Below are 17,844 nucleotides of genomic sequence, written 5' to 3' on the forward strand. Positions count from 1 at the left end.
ATCTCTTCTGGTACAACACGGTTGTAAAAACTAACAATAAAAGACGGCGATTGACTTATAAAGCAATTAGTAGAGCACACTAGCGAAAAATTATTATACTTAGGTTAGATTTAATGCATTCAAAAATTTCCTTCGGGCCTTGCAGACACTCAGGAAATTTTTTCAAGCATTAAATCTAACCTTTGTAAAGTAATTTACTTAGTGCACTATGTGGAGCTCTACTAGTTGCTTATTATTATATCGTTTAACAAGTTGTTTATCATCTTGCTTTTCCATATCTGGGACCACACAACTTCCACGCTGACACATGTCCCATTGCATTTTGTTTTGGTTTAGTTTATTCCTAATTAAGCATAATTAATATAGAGTAGATTCAATGTAGTAAAAATTACATTCTCTAGATTTTAATCATAATTGTAAAAATTACCAAAATTCAATTTTACTGCAATGATAGATACACCATTATGAATGAATGAATGAAGTATATAATATGTGCATGTTTTTTTTCCACTTTTCAGAGACACACCAAAAGTTAATATCATCATCAATATAAATAATACATCACCAGCACGAAAAAAACAATCATCAGTACATGCCTACATTAAAATATTCATAATTTTTTAAAAATTGAGGTCAGCTTCAAGCAATTATAAATTTAATCAATGTAAAGTGCAGATAAGCACTGAGCAATATGAGCTATATGTAAATTATTATTAAATAATCAGTTCAGTTCATGTCAGAAAAAGATTGCATCCCAAGTTACCTGATTAAGCATGTTTAATGCAAGGTTAAAATATGTGTATTCTATGTATAAATCATAATTGATACTTAAATACTGTTTGCATTAACATCAGGAGAACATTAAATGCATTTTTTTCAGTAAAAAAAATGAAATTCTTTGCATGATGTCTTGTGTACTTGTACTTCCAATTACAAACCTCCCAAATGAGGCATGGTGTGGCAAAATGGCTAAGTTGTAGCAAAAATTGAAATTATTGATATTTTCAGATACCCAAGTATGTGATCTTTAAAATGAGGGGTCATTTTTAAATTGGACATTTCAAGCCTAAGTTATTGGTAAAATGAAAGTATAGATAAACATGATTTTGAGTAATTGCCTTCCAAAGTTATTTATTTGTTTAATATAGAATTAACTATCAAAATAACATTAAATAACTGATTTGGATCCTTAGCCAATTTTTTAAGCTTGCATATTTTATGGCTCATTTATTTAATACTGGCCTGTGCAACAACTTAACCATTTTGCCACGACATACCCCAAATATGAATTCTCTTTCAAGATTTTAAATCCTTTTTAAACTACCAAAACATTTAAAATTGCATTTTTTTAAATACTTTAAAATAATCTTTTTTAAATGTTAAATCAGCCCAGGAAGAAACTGATTCAAACCAACAAACCAAAAAGAAATATCCCAATCAGGGCCATGCATGTTTGGTAAAAAGCGCACAGCCAGGTGGATTCAAAGAGTGAATGAGACTCCCTAATAACAATTTACTAAATTACTACTTGAACTGGTTTTTAATAGGCGGCCGCAAGCAAAAATAAGATAAAAAATATTAACAAACTGAAAGTAACAATCATTTGATAAATATTTTTTCAATAAAACTAAAACGTAACCAGTGAGCCATGTACAATAACTTTTATTAAAAGACAAATGCGGCATTTTGCCACTCACCATGCCATATAACCGTCAGTTCCCACTAAACCAAATTGTGAAAAATGCTTTTTGCAAGGCCCCTGTCAGGGAGAGTTCACACTGTTAACACTGCCTCTCGACATCTTGCTGGATAACAGGGACCCACGACACCGGAAAACATCTTTTACTCTTCACATATGCCTATAAATTGGGATTGGCCAGATAGCCGAAACCCTGTTTAGCTGTAGGAGCGTGTGGCGCAGTGTGTGATTGTGAGATCGGGAGTTTGAAACCGAAGCTCGTTGCATTGCTTGTGTCCTTGGGAAAGGCACTTTACTTATGTTTGCCTCTCTCCACCCAAGCGTGTAAATGGGTACCTGGTAGGATGGTATGGCATTGAATGTATGGGTTATGCGCATTCAAGCAGCAATGACCAGGGATCCCAGGAAGCAGAGAAAGTTGCACAATGTGCGGATCTGCCAATTCAGTATCCAGTGACCAGGGAAATAATGATGCCAGCACCATGCATAATCGCTTGTAAAATCTGCAGATTGTGAAAGGCGCTGTATAAATTATGGTTCTATATATAAAAAAAAAAAAACAGATTGCTGAGTACACTTTGCTAAAATCAAGTTTGCCGAAATAATACAAAGTGAAAATAAAAGCAACACTAAAATTAACAACAAAAAAGGAAATAACCTATTTTGCCAGCTACCTTTTTCTCCCACCCCCACTTTGCTTCCTCACACCCCCTCATGTTCATACAAAATTTCCTAGATTCGCCACTGACCAAAGTACCTCTTTGTACTTTTACCCTCAATTTGTGAATAGCACATCCGACAAATTGCTTTCGTAGAGGACAACTGAATTTCCATGAGAGGAGTGTCGAACAAACATACATTGTATTCAATCGATGATCGCTATTTTTTTTGTGAAGTGATGATTATGATAATGATGGTGATGATAATGATGATGATCAACAAATAACAAGAATAACTTAACAGATATGCATGCATTATAATCTTGCTTTGACTGAGATGGCATTGTGACACCCTTGCTGCATGGTCGTATTGGCGAACGGTCTTTCTCTTTTGCCGCTCCGAAATTATGGAACTCTCTTCCACCTAATTTTAGATCCTCTTCTGATACTAATGCATTCAAGACCCTCCTTAAAACCTATCTCTTTAATCAATAACTCTTTTATCTTTAAGCACCAGTGACAAAAAATTATTTTTTTAACAGGCGCTATACAAATTCTCCAATTTATTATTATTATTATTATTTTCTTCTTTTGATTTCTTTTCTTGAATTATTATTAATGTTATTATTATTACTATTCTTATTACTAATATTGTCATCATATTTTGCTGCACATTTTTATCGCTGCTGTTTTGATGTGATTACTTGTATTTACCAACTCAGTTTTGTAATTCAGATTTGGTTCTGCAATATACTGTTTTATGTGAAAAACCTATTTGAATAAAAGATACTGTGATATGTTATGTATATTCAACCAACTTTTTATTTCATATGTATTCAATATCTATAGTACTAAAAGATATATCTTTATCAAAATAATTCAAACAACATTTTAAAATGATAGCCAGAGGTCTATATTTTACATACTAAGATGACAAGGATAGATTCAGTGCTTTTTAAAAATAGCACACAATGATGTACTGTACCATTGCAGAAGCATATGGAACTTTGCAATATTCTAATATAAATGTTTTGTTTATTATACAGTACAAACAAAAATACAGTATTCATACTTTAATAAAGTACCTACTGCCACATGACCAATTTTAAAAGTTAGTAAATAAAATTCACACATCCATCAGAAAAAGATACAACAAAGCCCTTAATAGAAATTCCAAGATTCATGTTGTAATGGAAGCACCGAATCATCATGTGCAATCCGTTTCTTTTTTTTTTAAATTTATTTATTTATTTTTTTTGAATATTGAATTGGATACTGTTTTAAATGAAAATTAAATCAAGCAATAGTTTCCTGTATGTTTTATACATTTTTAGTGGTAAAGGTAAATTAATTGGGATAACCACACACAGAAAAGAAAATGAAAACAGGAATATCAAAAAAACTTTACCTGCTTATCAAGAAGTACATTTAAAACCCAGGGGTTCAACCTTTTCCTGCCTGGGTCCATTTTTAAACCACTCTAAATTGTGTGCAACCAAGGTGAGCCTAAGTTGGGGGATGTTGCTGAGTTTTAAAATTTTGATTGTGGTCAGGGAGATGAGAACCGGATTTAAATCAACCGGACTTAAATGAACGTTCAGCCAGGCACTCACTGTGTTGTACGGCGGTCGGTGGCAGTCTGAACAGATTGTCATTAAAAATGATCTGCATTGTTTTCTCCATAGATTCGCGTCCGCCAACGACCGTCAAGTGCAGTGAGGTTCATTTTGTAATGAACCACCGAGTCGACATGCACAATCGTGTGTTTTCTTTTGCAGTCACAAAAAGTTTTTGAGATGAAAATATGTTTAGATATAAAGCACAAAGTGCACTTTTTCTTGTAAAATGAATAAATTTCAGCACCTTTGCTCATGATAAAATCTCCCAATACATGAACACATTTTTATCTACTCTCGTAGATCTGTGGCAATATTGTACAATATGCCAATGTATAATACATACTTCAAGTATTGAAATGCACGATGGCGTGCATTTCTATTCTTGGAGTATGTATTATACTATCTTATGTCTAGTAAGTTCATTGCCACTATTATCTACTTTATCGCTAAATTGTGTTCATATAACACTCTAGAGAATACAGGACCATAAGTGGTAGCAGATGAAGCTGACGATATTTTCAATGTGCTGTGTGCTATACACAGACACTTGCTCCTGTTGAGGTTGTTTGTATGGCATCTGCTCATGTGTAGGCTCTCGAACCACAGAACTTAATTCCTGTAAAACATTAACATATAAAATTGACACAATTTGTTAAAAGAACCACAAAAATTAATTTCTAGAAGTGATTGGTTGGATATAGTATATACTCCCTTATTTATTTAAAAAAAATTTAAAACATGTATTTTTTTTTTCACGGTACTACAAAACTCAAATATAAATAATATAAATATTAGAAATTTGTTGTTTATTTAATTAATCTCAATTGATTTCATAGTGCAATACAGGGCAAAATTGTCAATTTTTCTCAGACTTACAGACTTTTTTGCCACTTTATCAATGCTGATGTGGACAAGCATGTCAAGATTGTTTGGATTCAGAATCACTAGATGCAACTGGTTGCGATCATCACTGGCAAATAAACTACATGATTTGGCAAACTTGCATTGTAGAGCTTTCATGAGCACTTCAAACCAGCTGACAGGCATGTCCAGTATTTTACTAAGTTGAGAGTCAATGCCAATTAGTGGGTTGTGGTGCACCATTCCCAGTAACTCTTTGAGTTCTGCATAACTCAGTGTTTTTTCCTGCTGAAAAGATTCACATGATAAATTGATATTCTCACTTTAACTTCAAGTTTGGCAAAAAAATGTGTCTGTTACATGTTGGTACTGCCACTGCACTGCGGCTGCTGTGAGTCTTGCGTGTCCAGCCACAATTTCCATTATATTTGAAATTGCACAAAAAAAAATTTAAATCCTTTATTTAGTATTGAAGCAGACAGAGATCCATGCAACCACTAGTTCACAAAGCTGCAAAAAAGGTGAAACTACATATCATACTATCTAATTCGTCAAGAAAAATATTTAGAATACAATGAGAAACATGATTACAAGATTGAAAAACAAGCACAGAAAAAGAAAACGAACATCAATCATGCTAAAGGGGACGTTAAAAGTAGAGAAATAAAAGAGACAATGGTAACTTAATATTTTAAGAAACATGTAATGTCAAAAAAACAAAAAAAAACAAGAGTAAATATTTAACAATCAACCTATAAGATTTTATTTTACCAATTCAAACTGCAATAGTGCATGATACGTATCAAAGAGTATTGGAGTCATCGGTCATACCAAATACTTTTCCAACACATCCTTCTTTTTTATTATAGCTGCTGCGTCTGATTAATGTTAGGATTTTGCTTTCATTAAAAGTGAACTCAATGTAAGATAACAATTACCTCTAATGACTTTCAAGTGTTCAACTAGGGTGGTTCATTTCTATTATAAAATGTGTCCATTCAAAAATGCCAACTCATTAAATTGCAATTGTACCACCTTCAAAAATAATTAGCAAGACAAACTTTTCTATATTATACTATCTTATGTCTAGTAAGATTTAATCTACGAAATGAATTAAATACTAGTGTTCCAATATACATTACATTTACATTTCTTTCAAATATTGTTTTTTATCATTGTGTATTTCTTTTTCTCTATTTAATATTTTCATGTCGCAATTTGAAAAAAAATCACATACCTATTGAAACTGCTTATAGTAGCAAAGTTATCAACTAGGTAAAATACGATTCAGCAAGAACATTTTCGTAGCACCTAATGATTTGTAAAGTTACAGAAATATAGCCTACTAACAGTTGTAGGATGTCAAAACCCTGACAGGATGAAGTAGCCATATGTGTCACACTTTTTTGGGATTTGACAGTATTTTGTCAGTCCGCGATTTCCTGGAACACATCAAGCCAAACGTGTATTATTTTTCCATACGTCCATAATTATCCGTAGCAGAAGTACCCTAGAACTCTGACAAAAAGGAAAATATGAATAAATTACTCACCATCTTTGCATCCTCCTCGACTGTATCTCTCCTTCGTCCTTTTCTGCTTTCATCTTCCACAGTCTCTCTCCTCTTTTTTCTGACAGTAGTCTCTTCTTCCATCTTCTCGCCAGAAGGCAACAATTTCCAGAGAAAGTCACGACGTGAATTATAAGCCCCCTGTTTTACCATTTTCATGATCTTATCTTTGGCTACACTAGCCTCCTTACGGACTTGGTGATAGCTCTGTGATGTCTCCTTTGGCAGTTTATCCCTGAAGTGGAGCCTTCCTAGTGAACTGCTTACTGACAGTTTGGGGAACAGCTCTTTGTTGTTGGTCACAATCACGTAATACTTTAACCTAAGTGTCTTTGAAACACCGGTTTTTATCTGTTCTTCTCGCTCACGATCCACAATGAGGCTTACATCATATTCATCTGATGTCATGTCCATTGACGATCTTGGCAATTTTCTCTGGTAGAAACTAAATATGGCAAATTCATGTTCATCATTGCCTTCTTTTGAGCCAACCTTTAGCATACGTAGTCTTGACATATGGTGAGAGTTGCATTGGTCTACAATGTAATGATACAGACTAGCTGCTGTGCTTTCACTTTTAAACTCCTCGGTTCCTGTTGCCACAATAATATAAAGGTTGTGAGAGAATTAATACAGACAAAAAAGTATTGTTTACCACAATTTTCATATTGCTTTACTTTGTAAGATAAAAAAGATTTACCTTTGAATATCTCATTGCGAGAAAAGTTTGGAAGAACTTCAAAATATTTTATGAAGTCGTCTAAGAAGCTGGTGACATGATAATCTGACTTGAAGATAATCCTACTTGCAGGTGATATGCATGACTGAATCTTCCTTAAATGGAAGTCATATGTAAATGAGTGTAGGTGGATTGTGTCCTTTAATTTATTTACTTCATCCGTAAACAACATAGACAACTGAAAAAAAACCAACAAAATCATAAAACAATCGATGCTATAATCATTATACAGTAATTATTGAATACACTTTCTATTTTTTGGTGCTGGCTTGTATGCTGCATCTATTTGATGACATGTACACTGCTTTTCAGTGCAATAATTGTGAGCAAATCAATACTTTTGGCAGGGGTCCCATGTTGTGAAAGTCAAATTCCTGGACATTTTGTCGTGCAGGACAGGCATAGGTTTGCGACGCATGTACTAGCTAAAACGCATGAACAAGGACATGTGTATATAAATTTATTGCCTTGTTCAATATAAAAACAAATGGGCTTGGGCAGGTTTAGGTCACTGTTAATACCATACTGCTGGCTAGAGTGTTCAATGAGTCTTATATCTGCCATATTTAATGCATAAGCCATAATTGAGAAAATGTGAAATTTCCATCAGACTGGGAGATGAACCAAAATTCCTGGGTACTCCAGGGCAATCCAGGGGACTTTAGAGCCCTGTTTTGGTTTAGCAACATAGTCTAAATTTAATATTTTATTTACCTTGTTTAAAACCAGGATAGAAACCAAGATTATCAAACAAACATATTAATATAAAAAATTAAAAATTAAAATGATATATAAAACTCACAGCATTTAATTGAGTTTTGCAAGCAGTGCCGGCATTGGAATATATTGTATTTTAGTTCGAGAAAGATACACAACATAGACGAACCTGTGAGTTGACTTCTTGGCCAGCTGGTAATCGTGAACTTTCAAAGGCATAAAGCATCACACAAAAGTATGCATCCTATGAAAAAGCAAATAGATTTATTCGTAATCTTATATGTTTGATTTATGCCATTAGCAGAGAACATGCTATGGTTGTAAATTGGATTTCAAACCTTAAGTTTGGGGGTTTGAAACCCTCACCTTGAATTCACTTGTGTTCTTAGGCCAGACACTTTATCTATGCTTGATTCCACCAGATGTATAAACAGGAGCACATGCTGGGAAAGTAACAGACTTACTGTGCAATGCAACTTTACAGGCCCGTAACCAGGGGGGGTTCGGACGAACCCAGCCGTTTGCTAGCTGGCTCCGCTTGGATGGCAAAAAAAAAAAAAATCTCGAAAGAAGATTGCTTAAACAATCCTGTTCAAATAATCTTTATAGACAGTAGCAACTTTTAATACAAGTTTCAAGATGGAACTCTTATTTATGTGGTCAGCGCAATTGGTTGGTCGTTAACATCTTCAAAGAGCTCCACTTTTTCCAAATTTGAACCCCCCCCCAAAAAAAAAATCCTAGTTACTTGCCTGCTTTAGTAGTGATCATTGAAAGCTACTAATTTATAAAAACATTCTTTCACAATCCAATACACAGTGTGCAATTAACAATTTTAAAATTACATAGAGCACTGAAGATACAACCTCTGCTTTTTTTTTTATTGAAAAATTGAGAACTGTACTTTTAGAATTTAAATAAAATATTAGCTTTCAATTTAAGTGTAAAAAAAAAACCAGTTTCTGTGGTAATCAATTTCATTATTTTAGTAGTATAATCATATCTAAATCAGTAAATAATATATTCGTCGATCACATCACGAACTAACACAATCAAAGTAGATTAGATGTTGAATTATGAAACATGATAGGCTTGGCGTTTGACCTCTGATGATTAGTGCTCAAAATTAATACAAACACGTAAAATATAATACTGAGTTATTATCATTATTTATATAACTTTCGGTACAATTCAAAGACACTCTGGATCTCTTTTCTTCATCAAAATGCTTCTTCTAAGAATGGATTGACCTGTTTGTAGCACAAACTCCTGTACACCAATCCATTAAAGTACCACTATGATCTTTAATCGTGCAGGAAATTTTATTCGTGATAATCTTTGTATAAACTGTCACTGAATTACTGACAGCAAATTTAAGGATTTTACTAGTAGAAGGTCTGCAAATTATTGAAAACAAAAGTTTTTAAAGTCAGTAACTTATTGAAAGCGATAATTTTCTGGGTTATTTTAAAACGAGCAATTACATTTTTTACTTATAATTTTAGATTTTTATAATATGTGTTTGTCGGCAGTATTAACAGAAACACTGTATCACTCAATGTTACCATTTATAAAGGCAGTGAACAGACATCATTTGAAAGAAGAATTGGCATAAAATGATATTAACAAATTTTATTGGATCATCCAAGTTAAAGTGTATTACAGAATTACAAAATGTTCACCAGTACCTCAAAAGCAAGTTGTAGTAAAATAATGCCTCCAGGCACCACTTTCCTCAGGAAGGCCACTGAATAAAAATTACTTGAACGTCTGCTGGCAAACCTCTGCCCACTGTAGATTGAAATCAATTAATTGTTTAAATAAATAAATAAATAAAAAGATTTCAAAAGCTAGGCATTACTTCACTATTTCAATGGTCTGGGAAGAAGTTTCTGAAAACTGATAATATTAATGTAAATTTTTTATATTTTATGATTGCCTATCTAAATTTTGGAGGATAATATTTTGAAGACAGATGATAGTGGTGATGTTTTCCATATGACAATAACAAGAATTAAAACGATAATGATAACTAGGTTAAATGGTGATGGCATATCTCGGATTGCAATGACGCTGTGGCAATGTGAAGATGCAATTCTGATAGTCAGAACTACTGTTACCTCTTCCTTGGAGAAGCATCAATGGTTTGAATCTGGAAAAATCCTAGGCATCTCTGTAAGTACGTAATATACTGAGTAACATATGATGATCTAAGCTCAATATGCCATGGTTCCTCTGACTTGGGCTGGGTCTGTGCCATTACTTGGCTTTCACTATTCATCACTAATTGTCTCCAAACTGGGCTGAACAGCAATGGAGTACAACAGTAGTGGATAAGACGTGAGTTCTTCTTTAACAGCCCCAACATTTCATTCTACAGGAAAATTGTTATTTTAATGTATTAAATAATGATTGATTAATGTTAAACTTTAATAGTTGTAAACTTTCTAACATGACATTTAAAAATGTATTGTCATTTGAAATAGAATTGAACATAAAATACAACTTACAGAAATCGGCTGGGGAAGGCGCTTTTGCCACTCAAGATATAAACGTTGAAGTTTAAACTGTTTCTCTGCTTCTGTAGAATAAAAATGAAGTATACTTATTATTATAGCTCTACTTTCCATACTTTTTATACTTTTTCAGCTAAAAAATTCATTATAAATATTTTAAACCTTCTCACACTGTTTCAATTTACCTTTTTTAGCAATATGGTAGACATCTTGTAGTTGTGAGCCATGTTGTACCAAAGGGTCTTTCTTTGTGCCATATGTACAATACTGCATCGCTTTCCTAACCCTAGCATTACGGAACACCTCATTTAAGGAGGGTAAACCAGGAAGGCTAGCACGGTTTACCCCATGAAGGTTGTATTGGCGTGTATCGGGGTCTCGTCTTGGGGGTGTACTGTTTCGCACTAGTTCATCAATCTCTGCTGGGGTTGAATGTGGGAATAAATTTCTCTACAAAATAAATCAGGCCAAAATTGTGATATATAATCTTTGCTAAATCTGTTGATTAAAATCAGTGAAAACAGTTAGAAGTTTCTTTTAATTCAGAGGGAGAAATTATATACAGTACAGTAGTAACAGATTTTAGTAGTTTAAGGGGCAAACATATTAGAGTAAAACTGAAAGGTCCACTGATTAATCTCAGATAAGATAGTATAATACATACTCCAAGCATCAAAATGCACATCATCGTGTCAGGATTCAATCCTGACACGATGATGTGCATTTCGATACTCGGAGTATAATACTATCTTATTAGAGTAAAATTAAACAAAACTATTATATCCAATATTCAAGAGTTATTTATTGGTGATATAAATATGCTTTGGTTTATAATATATGCATAACATTGCATTAAATTGTCTAGAATATGTTAATAAATACCGAGATACAGCAACTGCACTGATTACAACTATTTGATAAAATCTTAAAATTTAGTTACAAGCATGTTAAAATATAAGGAGTTTAAAAAATTAAACATTAAAAGCAGTTAAAATATTAAAAGCAGCATTTGGTCATTTTTAAAATAATATCAATAAAATTTACCTCTTCCACATTTCAATAAATTGATGGAAGGAGGATTTTATAATTCTTTCTGTGTTCCATTGTGGATGTGCTACATTATGCAACCTGTTCTGCTAATTTTAATATATTGAATAAGGGGATAATTTTTGTCTTATAAGATTAGTTTAAATTTATTGTTAATTGCCATGCTAACTACAAAATCAACCTGTTTAATATTCATTCCAACTACTCTCTTTGCATTTTTTCTGATTCTATTTATTTTTTCCTGTTGAGTTGACTTAACTATACATTATTAAACTAGGCTATTGCACAAAAAGTTAAAAACACATAAAATAACTCATTCGTAAAATAGCACTATGAACTTTCTTCATCCTTAAAGTAAAGCCTCTGATAGCATTAGCTAGTGATCTGTTTTGTATTCTCCTTCTGGTCTAATTTACTATTGATATGATTAAGTATTTGTGATTCTTAACAACCTCTACCACTTAATTCACTAATTATTGTCACTTCCGTGTGTGATGTTCTGCTTTTCTGAAATCAATGATTACTTCTTTTAAATGGTTTTCAATTGTTGTTTGAGCACCAAGTTAAAAAATAATTAACATTATCATGGTATTAAAAACTCTGATATTATTATTTTTAACAAGCTCTACTACAAAGTGTCATCAGCACATCTTGTCAATTAATCAGCATCTACTATACAGTAAAATCAGTTGTATACAAGGAAAATTAAATTGGTGATAATGCATTTAAGAATATCTAAAATATTCTAATGAGGTTGCATTGTGTTAAAAGCAGATGAAAAGTCTAAAAACAATATTCTAGCATAAGCATGATTAAAAATGTTATGTAATAAATATGAAACAGCATCTCTTTAACGATATGCAAATTGGCAAATACTGTATCCAGTTTGTTGTCTGTTTCAGCAAGAATACAGTATATACGGTAATGCCAAGGTTTTACAACTCACCTGTCCGTTTGAAGGCTGTACCATTTTTTTTAAATGAAAGAGCCCCATTTTTTGATAGATGATACTGTTAAGAAGACTGGAGCGTGAGTTATGCCAGCGAATAAGACGAAAGAGAGTCTTCTCTAATTGATTCACATTTTCTACTGACCAGTTATAGGTATACAGAGTCAACTTTGGATGTAAGAAAATGCATCAATGGTTATTAGAGTATCAACAAAAAATATAAATATTTTTGTCATTCATTATCATAGCCAAAAATCCTGGTTGAAAGCCACCTACATATCTGCCTCTCTTAACTCACACACCTCTCTCACCCTAACCAATCATCATCACGTCTATTTCTCATCACTTTTACCCATGTTTACACACTTTATTCAAATTATCCTGCCTAGCAACCTGCCATCACATCTTCACCCCTCCAGCAAATCAAGCCTCCTACCTCTGTATCTTTGACTTGCATCAGTAATAGTCGCTGTCTTGGTATGGAGTATGCCTCTATCTGTTTCTGGTAACTGCTATCTTTAGGGATGTTGAGACAAAGCTCTTTTGGTTTGAACGAACTTGTAATCAATGGATCAAACTTCTGAACACTCTTGTGAGCTATACAAAATAATTCAAGGATTTAACTACATAGCAACCTCATTATAGTCTTTTTATTTAAAGTGTTGCATGTTCAAAATTCAAATAATATTTACAATCAAAACAACACGATAATGTTTCCTGTTTAAGGTACAATAGTATACTAACTATAAGCAGGGCCTCCTAGGGCACAGCCTCATCCATCACAACTGCTACACATTCTGCTCTCCTCTAGCTTAGCTGAATATTCTGCTATGCCAAATAGCCAGATAGGTCAAGGCTGGGGCCTTTGTGTGTGATGGTGCTGCTGATAATGGCTGTGCATTCAAACCTTAACCATCTTAATTTGTAAGCTGGAATTCCACTTTGCTCAAACATATACAGGAGAGAAAGGCATGTACAGCCTTTCTCTCCAGCCTTTTTAAAGATGTATTGCCCCTTGCTAACATCAAAAAATCATAAAAAAATAATTTTGAAATAAACTTGTTCATATTGCAATAGCATACAAATTATTAACTTGTGCATACAAATTATTGAATTTAAAAAATGTGTACCCTGATTTTTAAACCAAAAAATTATAATAAAAATAATAAAACTGGAAGTGTTTCTATCATTTTTCGCTGTAAACTGATGGGTAGACATTTTTTAAACACACTAATTTCTATGTTCAAGTTGATAACTTTTATGTTACTTTAAAATGGGCAAGTTAATTTCAAAAAATATTTTTATGAATTTTTTGGTATTTAGCAAGGGAAAATACATCTTTAACATTTACACACCATACCAATTCAGAAACAAAGTCTATTTAGAAACGACAGCAAAGTTATTTCTCTCGCATTGTACTATGTTTATTTTCCCCGTTCACTCCAAACACCTGTGAAAATCAACAGCAAGGTGCAAACTGATTGTTCCATATATATTTTAATACAAATTTTAAACCAGGAGCCCCCCTCCCCTTTAATAACTTCCAATCAAACTGTACCGATAACATAAAATGCAAAGTTAAAAATTTTACTTGCATAAAATAAAAACTGATTAGCAGGAGTGGCAACAAGAATACCATACAAGTAACTGACACATTACCATAACTTACTTCTAGAGTTTATGAGACTTGGCATACTCAGAGCTTCCTCAGTATTGTATAGCATACTACTACGCCATTGCTTTATATTTCGACCAATCAGCATGTAGTCATCTACATGGCATGGCAACTGGTTTTCCTCACATTCCATACCACTTTCCAAGGGCTTCCCATCCTTAAAAATCAAGATTCAATGTGGACAAATACAATAATATCAATAAAAATGTTCCGGCAACTAGAGCCTCATTTTCATAAAATAAAATCTTTTTCAAAAAATTACTACAATATTGCTACAGCACGCTACACAACATAGCTGAGAAATTTCTTTACCAACCTTGGTTTTAGAAGAGCCATTGACCTTTTCAGTATTCAGCAGATTGAATTCTTCACCCTTTTTTTTATAAAGTTTATAGACACTGTCTCCATTGTTAGTGTAAAGGAATTGGAGGAACTCGTGCAACACAGTTTGCACAGCAAACCTTGACGACAAATTCAATTTCTGCCTATGCACAGCAGGAACACCTGTGTAATATCAAAATCAATGGTCAGGTATTAATTTATTGCAAATAAGTTCATATCTTCAATGTCAAGTATAATCATTACTTATTCCTGGATTAAATTTGGAATCTTACAATTATATACCTTTAATGATTTTGATTGGTCTATATGTGGAAAGGCAAGCCAAACCAGTCAGTCGTCACAAAAACTGATTTTTACTTATTAATACTGGGTTAAACTGTAAAATCAGAGCTATAAAAAGGTAAAAGAATCATTTAAATCCGAGATTTTGTATGAAGCTACATAAACAAACAGCTGTTTAAAGAACAATATTTGAGAAATCAACCTTTAAAGTTTATGATTTCGCACATTTCTCAGGCAGAAACCAACACCAAATCGTTCAAAATTGTTGTCTTAACATTGAAAATGGGGAAAAAACAGCATAACTTGACATATAGGTAAATAAAGTTTAGTTTAGTGTAATAAAATAGATTTCAAAATGTTGACATTCCAGCAAGTTTGGCCATTATCTCTGAAACAGGATTTGCGACGAGTGACTGGCTTGTCTTTGCCACATACAGGTATATGGAAAATAATTCCCTACTCTTGTTGGAAATACGGACAGTTCTTTCAAAGTAATGGGCATATCATAATTCCAAATCAGCAGATATTACATTTTTTACATTAAATTCAACCTGTAGCAAATATTTTGAATTGCCAAATTATTAAAAATGTTCTCAAATAAGAAAGCATGTTCTACCTAGACTGTGCTCAAATTCCAGCCAATCAATGGCAGTTTCTTTGAAGACTGGGTGCAGACAGCCAGTGATGCCTTCTTCTACTTCGTGATAAAGATTGCAGAGGGCTTGATATTGACGGCTCTCTATCTCTTGTTGCCTCCATATTGGAACATGACCTGATTCATCTTTGAATTGCTACAATTAAAAAAAATGCAATTCCATCATACTGCTACTATAATGTTGACCACTGCCTTGCTCAGATTGAATATGGTCTGGCTCTATGCTCTAAGGCGCTTGGTGGCTACGCAGTCTCCAAAAGGTGAAAGGATACATGAATATAGAGGACCCACCGAAGTTTAAAGTATGATGTTTATATCCCAGCGAGGAGGTAAAATACATGCAGCAATTGTCCAGAAGCCATTAGCTATGCGCTAGTAAAATTTATAACAACTTTTACCACAACTATCAGAAGGTCTGGCTATATTGGTAGGATCCTGACTATGCACTGTAGTGACAAAGTGTTAATAAGACATGGGTGAAATCGAATAAATAATAGGTCAGCTGGTGACAAAGTTGACCAAAAAATTTTCTCTGTAAATTATTAATTTAAAAAAAACAAAACAGAGAATCCCATTACAATTATAATACAAATAATAGTACTGTATATTGCAAATGTAATAGAAAAGCAATCTGACCATTAAAACATTTGTATTCTCAATATATGATATCAACATTGTAGGTACTTATTGTGTGTGAACAACCTGACTAATCGCTTGATTGAGAAGAATAATTTAAATATTAATGGCTACTGTGGATATAATGTGAAGTTCGGCCTGTTGCAGAAATAGTATCTAGTATTAAAACAGGATCCAAAGCTTGATTAATAGCAAAAAAAAAGACCTGGGGTCTTATCAACTGTTAAACTGAAAGAAAATTAATAATTGAATTTATTAGCAGCAGGCAAAAAGAAGTGTCGTACAGCTATTCAGAAGATATGAACAGACATAAACATAAACTGATAATAAGCTCCATAGGAAGGCATGACGTTACCTTAGAGGGACTGATTGATGGTGATGGGCTTGGTGATGGTCTTGGAGATGGTTTAGGAGATGGTCTGGGTGACGACCTAGGTGATTCACCAGCAGTAGTACATCGCTGTGCATTGCCTTTCTTAGATTTTGGTGGTGTATCAGATGGAGCACTACCTTCAGTGGACACAGACTGTGAACGCTTTTTATTTACAGCGGAAATAGATCAAAAAGTATATATGTTAATGTGGAACTTAAATGAAGCTATTTAATAGCCTGTACATTACTTCACACAAAAAGAAAAACCACATTCAATTTTTAGTGCCCAATAATACTCCTAATTATAATAAAAATGCATCATATCTTCCCTTATAATTGAAACCAATCCGTACCACATCTTGAAAGGATGAGTTCATTTTCTTGGCATATTACAAAATGAAATAAAATATCTTATACTTTATGCAAACAAAAAAGTGCATGCTATTCATAAATAAAACAAATTGCTACTGCTGTTAAAAAGTAGTTGTTTTCCTGATCATATCAAATCTTTCAAATTTACACTTGGCGCCTCATATAAAGAGCATCATTGTACATGAGATATTGTACATGAACTGCTTTAAATAGACACTGGCAGTGGCAGTCTAAAAGGGAGGACAAGCTGGCCCAGGGCCCTCAAAATTATTCAAAAAAGTCTGGGAGTGCCAATTCCAGCCATCTAGAGGTGCCAAAATCTTACAATATACTGAGGTGGGTCTAGACCCTCCAGCTGTGAAAGTCCCTCCTGTGCCTCCTTTATTTCAAATTTGTGGAACCGCCACTGACTGGTACATGGAAGTTAAATACAAAATTAGCTTGTTTTGGAGTACTTTGTTCCCCTCTACCCCCTTTCTGTTCTTCTCTTTTTTTATTTATTTTTCTTTTTTATTTTGGGGGGGGGGGGGCGGAAGGTACCCTATTCCCTGTTTTCCTCCTCCACCAATGGATCTACTCTTGGGAACCTATGATCAATAGGGGGAGGTTTAGGAATGTTTGTAATTGTGGGGTCAAAAGGGCTACAGTCAGGTTTTGATTGCTGCCATTGATAGGGGGTTCCTAGCCAAGGGGGCATAAAAATCGGAGGGCCAAAGTGATATTTTGATTTAACACCGAAGGCCGCAACAAAACTTTGATGTTTACAGTGTGCTTCCAAAAACCACTACTTTTAAACAACTTTATTCTCAGTTTTAACAGATAAGCTGTGTCAAACAAGGTGTTTTGTAGTAAAAGATGTTTGGCAGGCCGCATAAATAGGGTTTTTATTTCATTTTTGCAGGCTGCAAAAAAATCACTGTCAGGTCGCACTTTGCCCACCTGTGTCCTAGCCCCTGAATACGCCACTGCATCTTTCTCATGACATTATATATGGTAATGGTAATGGTTGGAGACTTATAAAGCACATAATATATGGTCTCTATTCGCCTAAAAGAAAATAAAATCTATTCTAGAGGGTCACCTAAGCGAACCAAGCTAAAAACACAACCGAAACAGACTAACGCAGAAGGAACC

At 33.6% G+C, this 17,844-nt stretch overlaps 1 protein-coding gene across 6 annotated transcripts in view; it reads right to left on the reverse strand.

Annotated features, from left to right (window-relative positions):
• Positions 1-3,157: 3,157 nt before the first annotated feature.
• The window catches only part of LOC117101103 (KICSTOR complex protein SZT2-like), a 70,220-nt gene continuing 55,533 nt past the window's right edge, over positions 3,158-17,844 (reverse strand). For 5 of the 6 annotated variants that reach the window (XM_033240981.1, XM_033240982.1, XM_033240984.1 and 2 more), the window contains 15 exons: positions 16,322-16,501; positions 15,292-15,466; positions 14,368-14,555; positions 14,046-14,208; positions 12,813-12,973; positions 12,374-12,544; positions 10,566-10,830; positions 10,375-10,445; positions 9,985-10,238; positions 9,553-9,655; positions 8,034-8,108; positions 7,109-7,325; positions 6,391-7,001; positions 4,854-5,126; positions 3,158-4,593 (listed from right to left, as the gene is read on the reverse strand). In XM_033240981.1, the coding sequence (XP_033096872.1) occupies positions 4,447-4,593; positions 4,854-5,126; positions 6,391-7,001; positions 7,109-7,325; positions 8,034-8,108; positions 9,553-9,655; positions 9,985-10,238; positions 10,375-10,445; positions 10,566-10,830; positions 12,374-12,544; positions 12,813-12,973; positions 14,046-14,208; positions 14,368-14,555; positions 15,292-15,466; positions 16,322-16,501 (3,054 nt within the window). In that variant the 3' untranslated portion in view covers positions 3,158-4,446. The remainder of the gene's footprint in view (positions 4,594-4,853; positions 5,127-6,390; positions 7,002-7,108; positions 7,326-8,033; positions 8,109-9,552; positions 9,656-9,984; positions 10,239-10,374; positions 10,446-10,565; positions 10,831-12,373; positions 12,545-12,812; positions 12,974-14,045; positions 14,209-14,367; positions 14,556-15,291; positions 15,467-16,321; positions 16,502-17,844) is intronic. The other variant, XM_033240980.1, reaches the window with a different exon arrangement.

This window comes from Anneissia japonica, unplaced genomic scaffold (genome assembly GCF_011630105.1).
Source record: "Anneissia japonica isolate Jap-2015-1 unplaced genomic scaffold, ASM1163010v1 scaffold4054_len1135799_cov195, whole genome shotgun sequence".
Lineage (NCBI taxonomy): Eukaryota > Metazoa > Echinodermata > Crinoidea > Comatulida > Comatulidae > Anneissia > Anneissia japonica.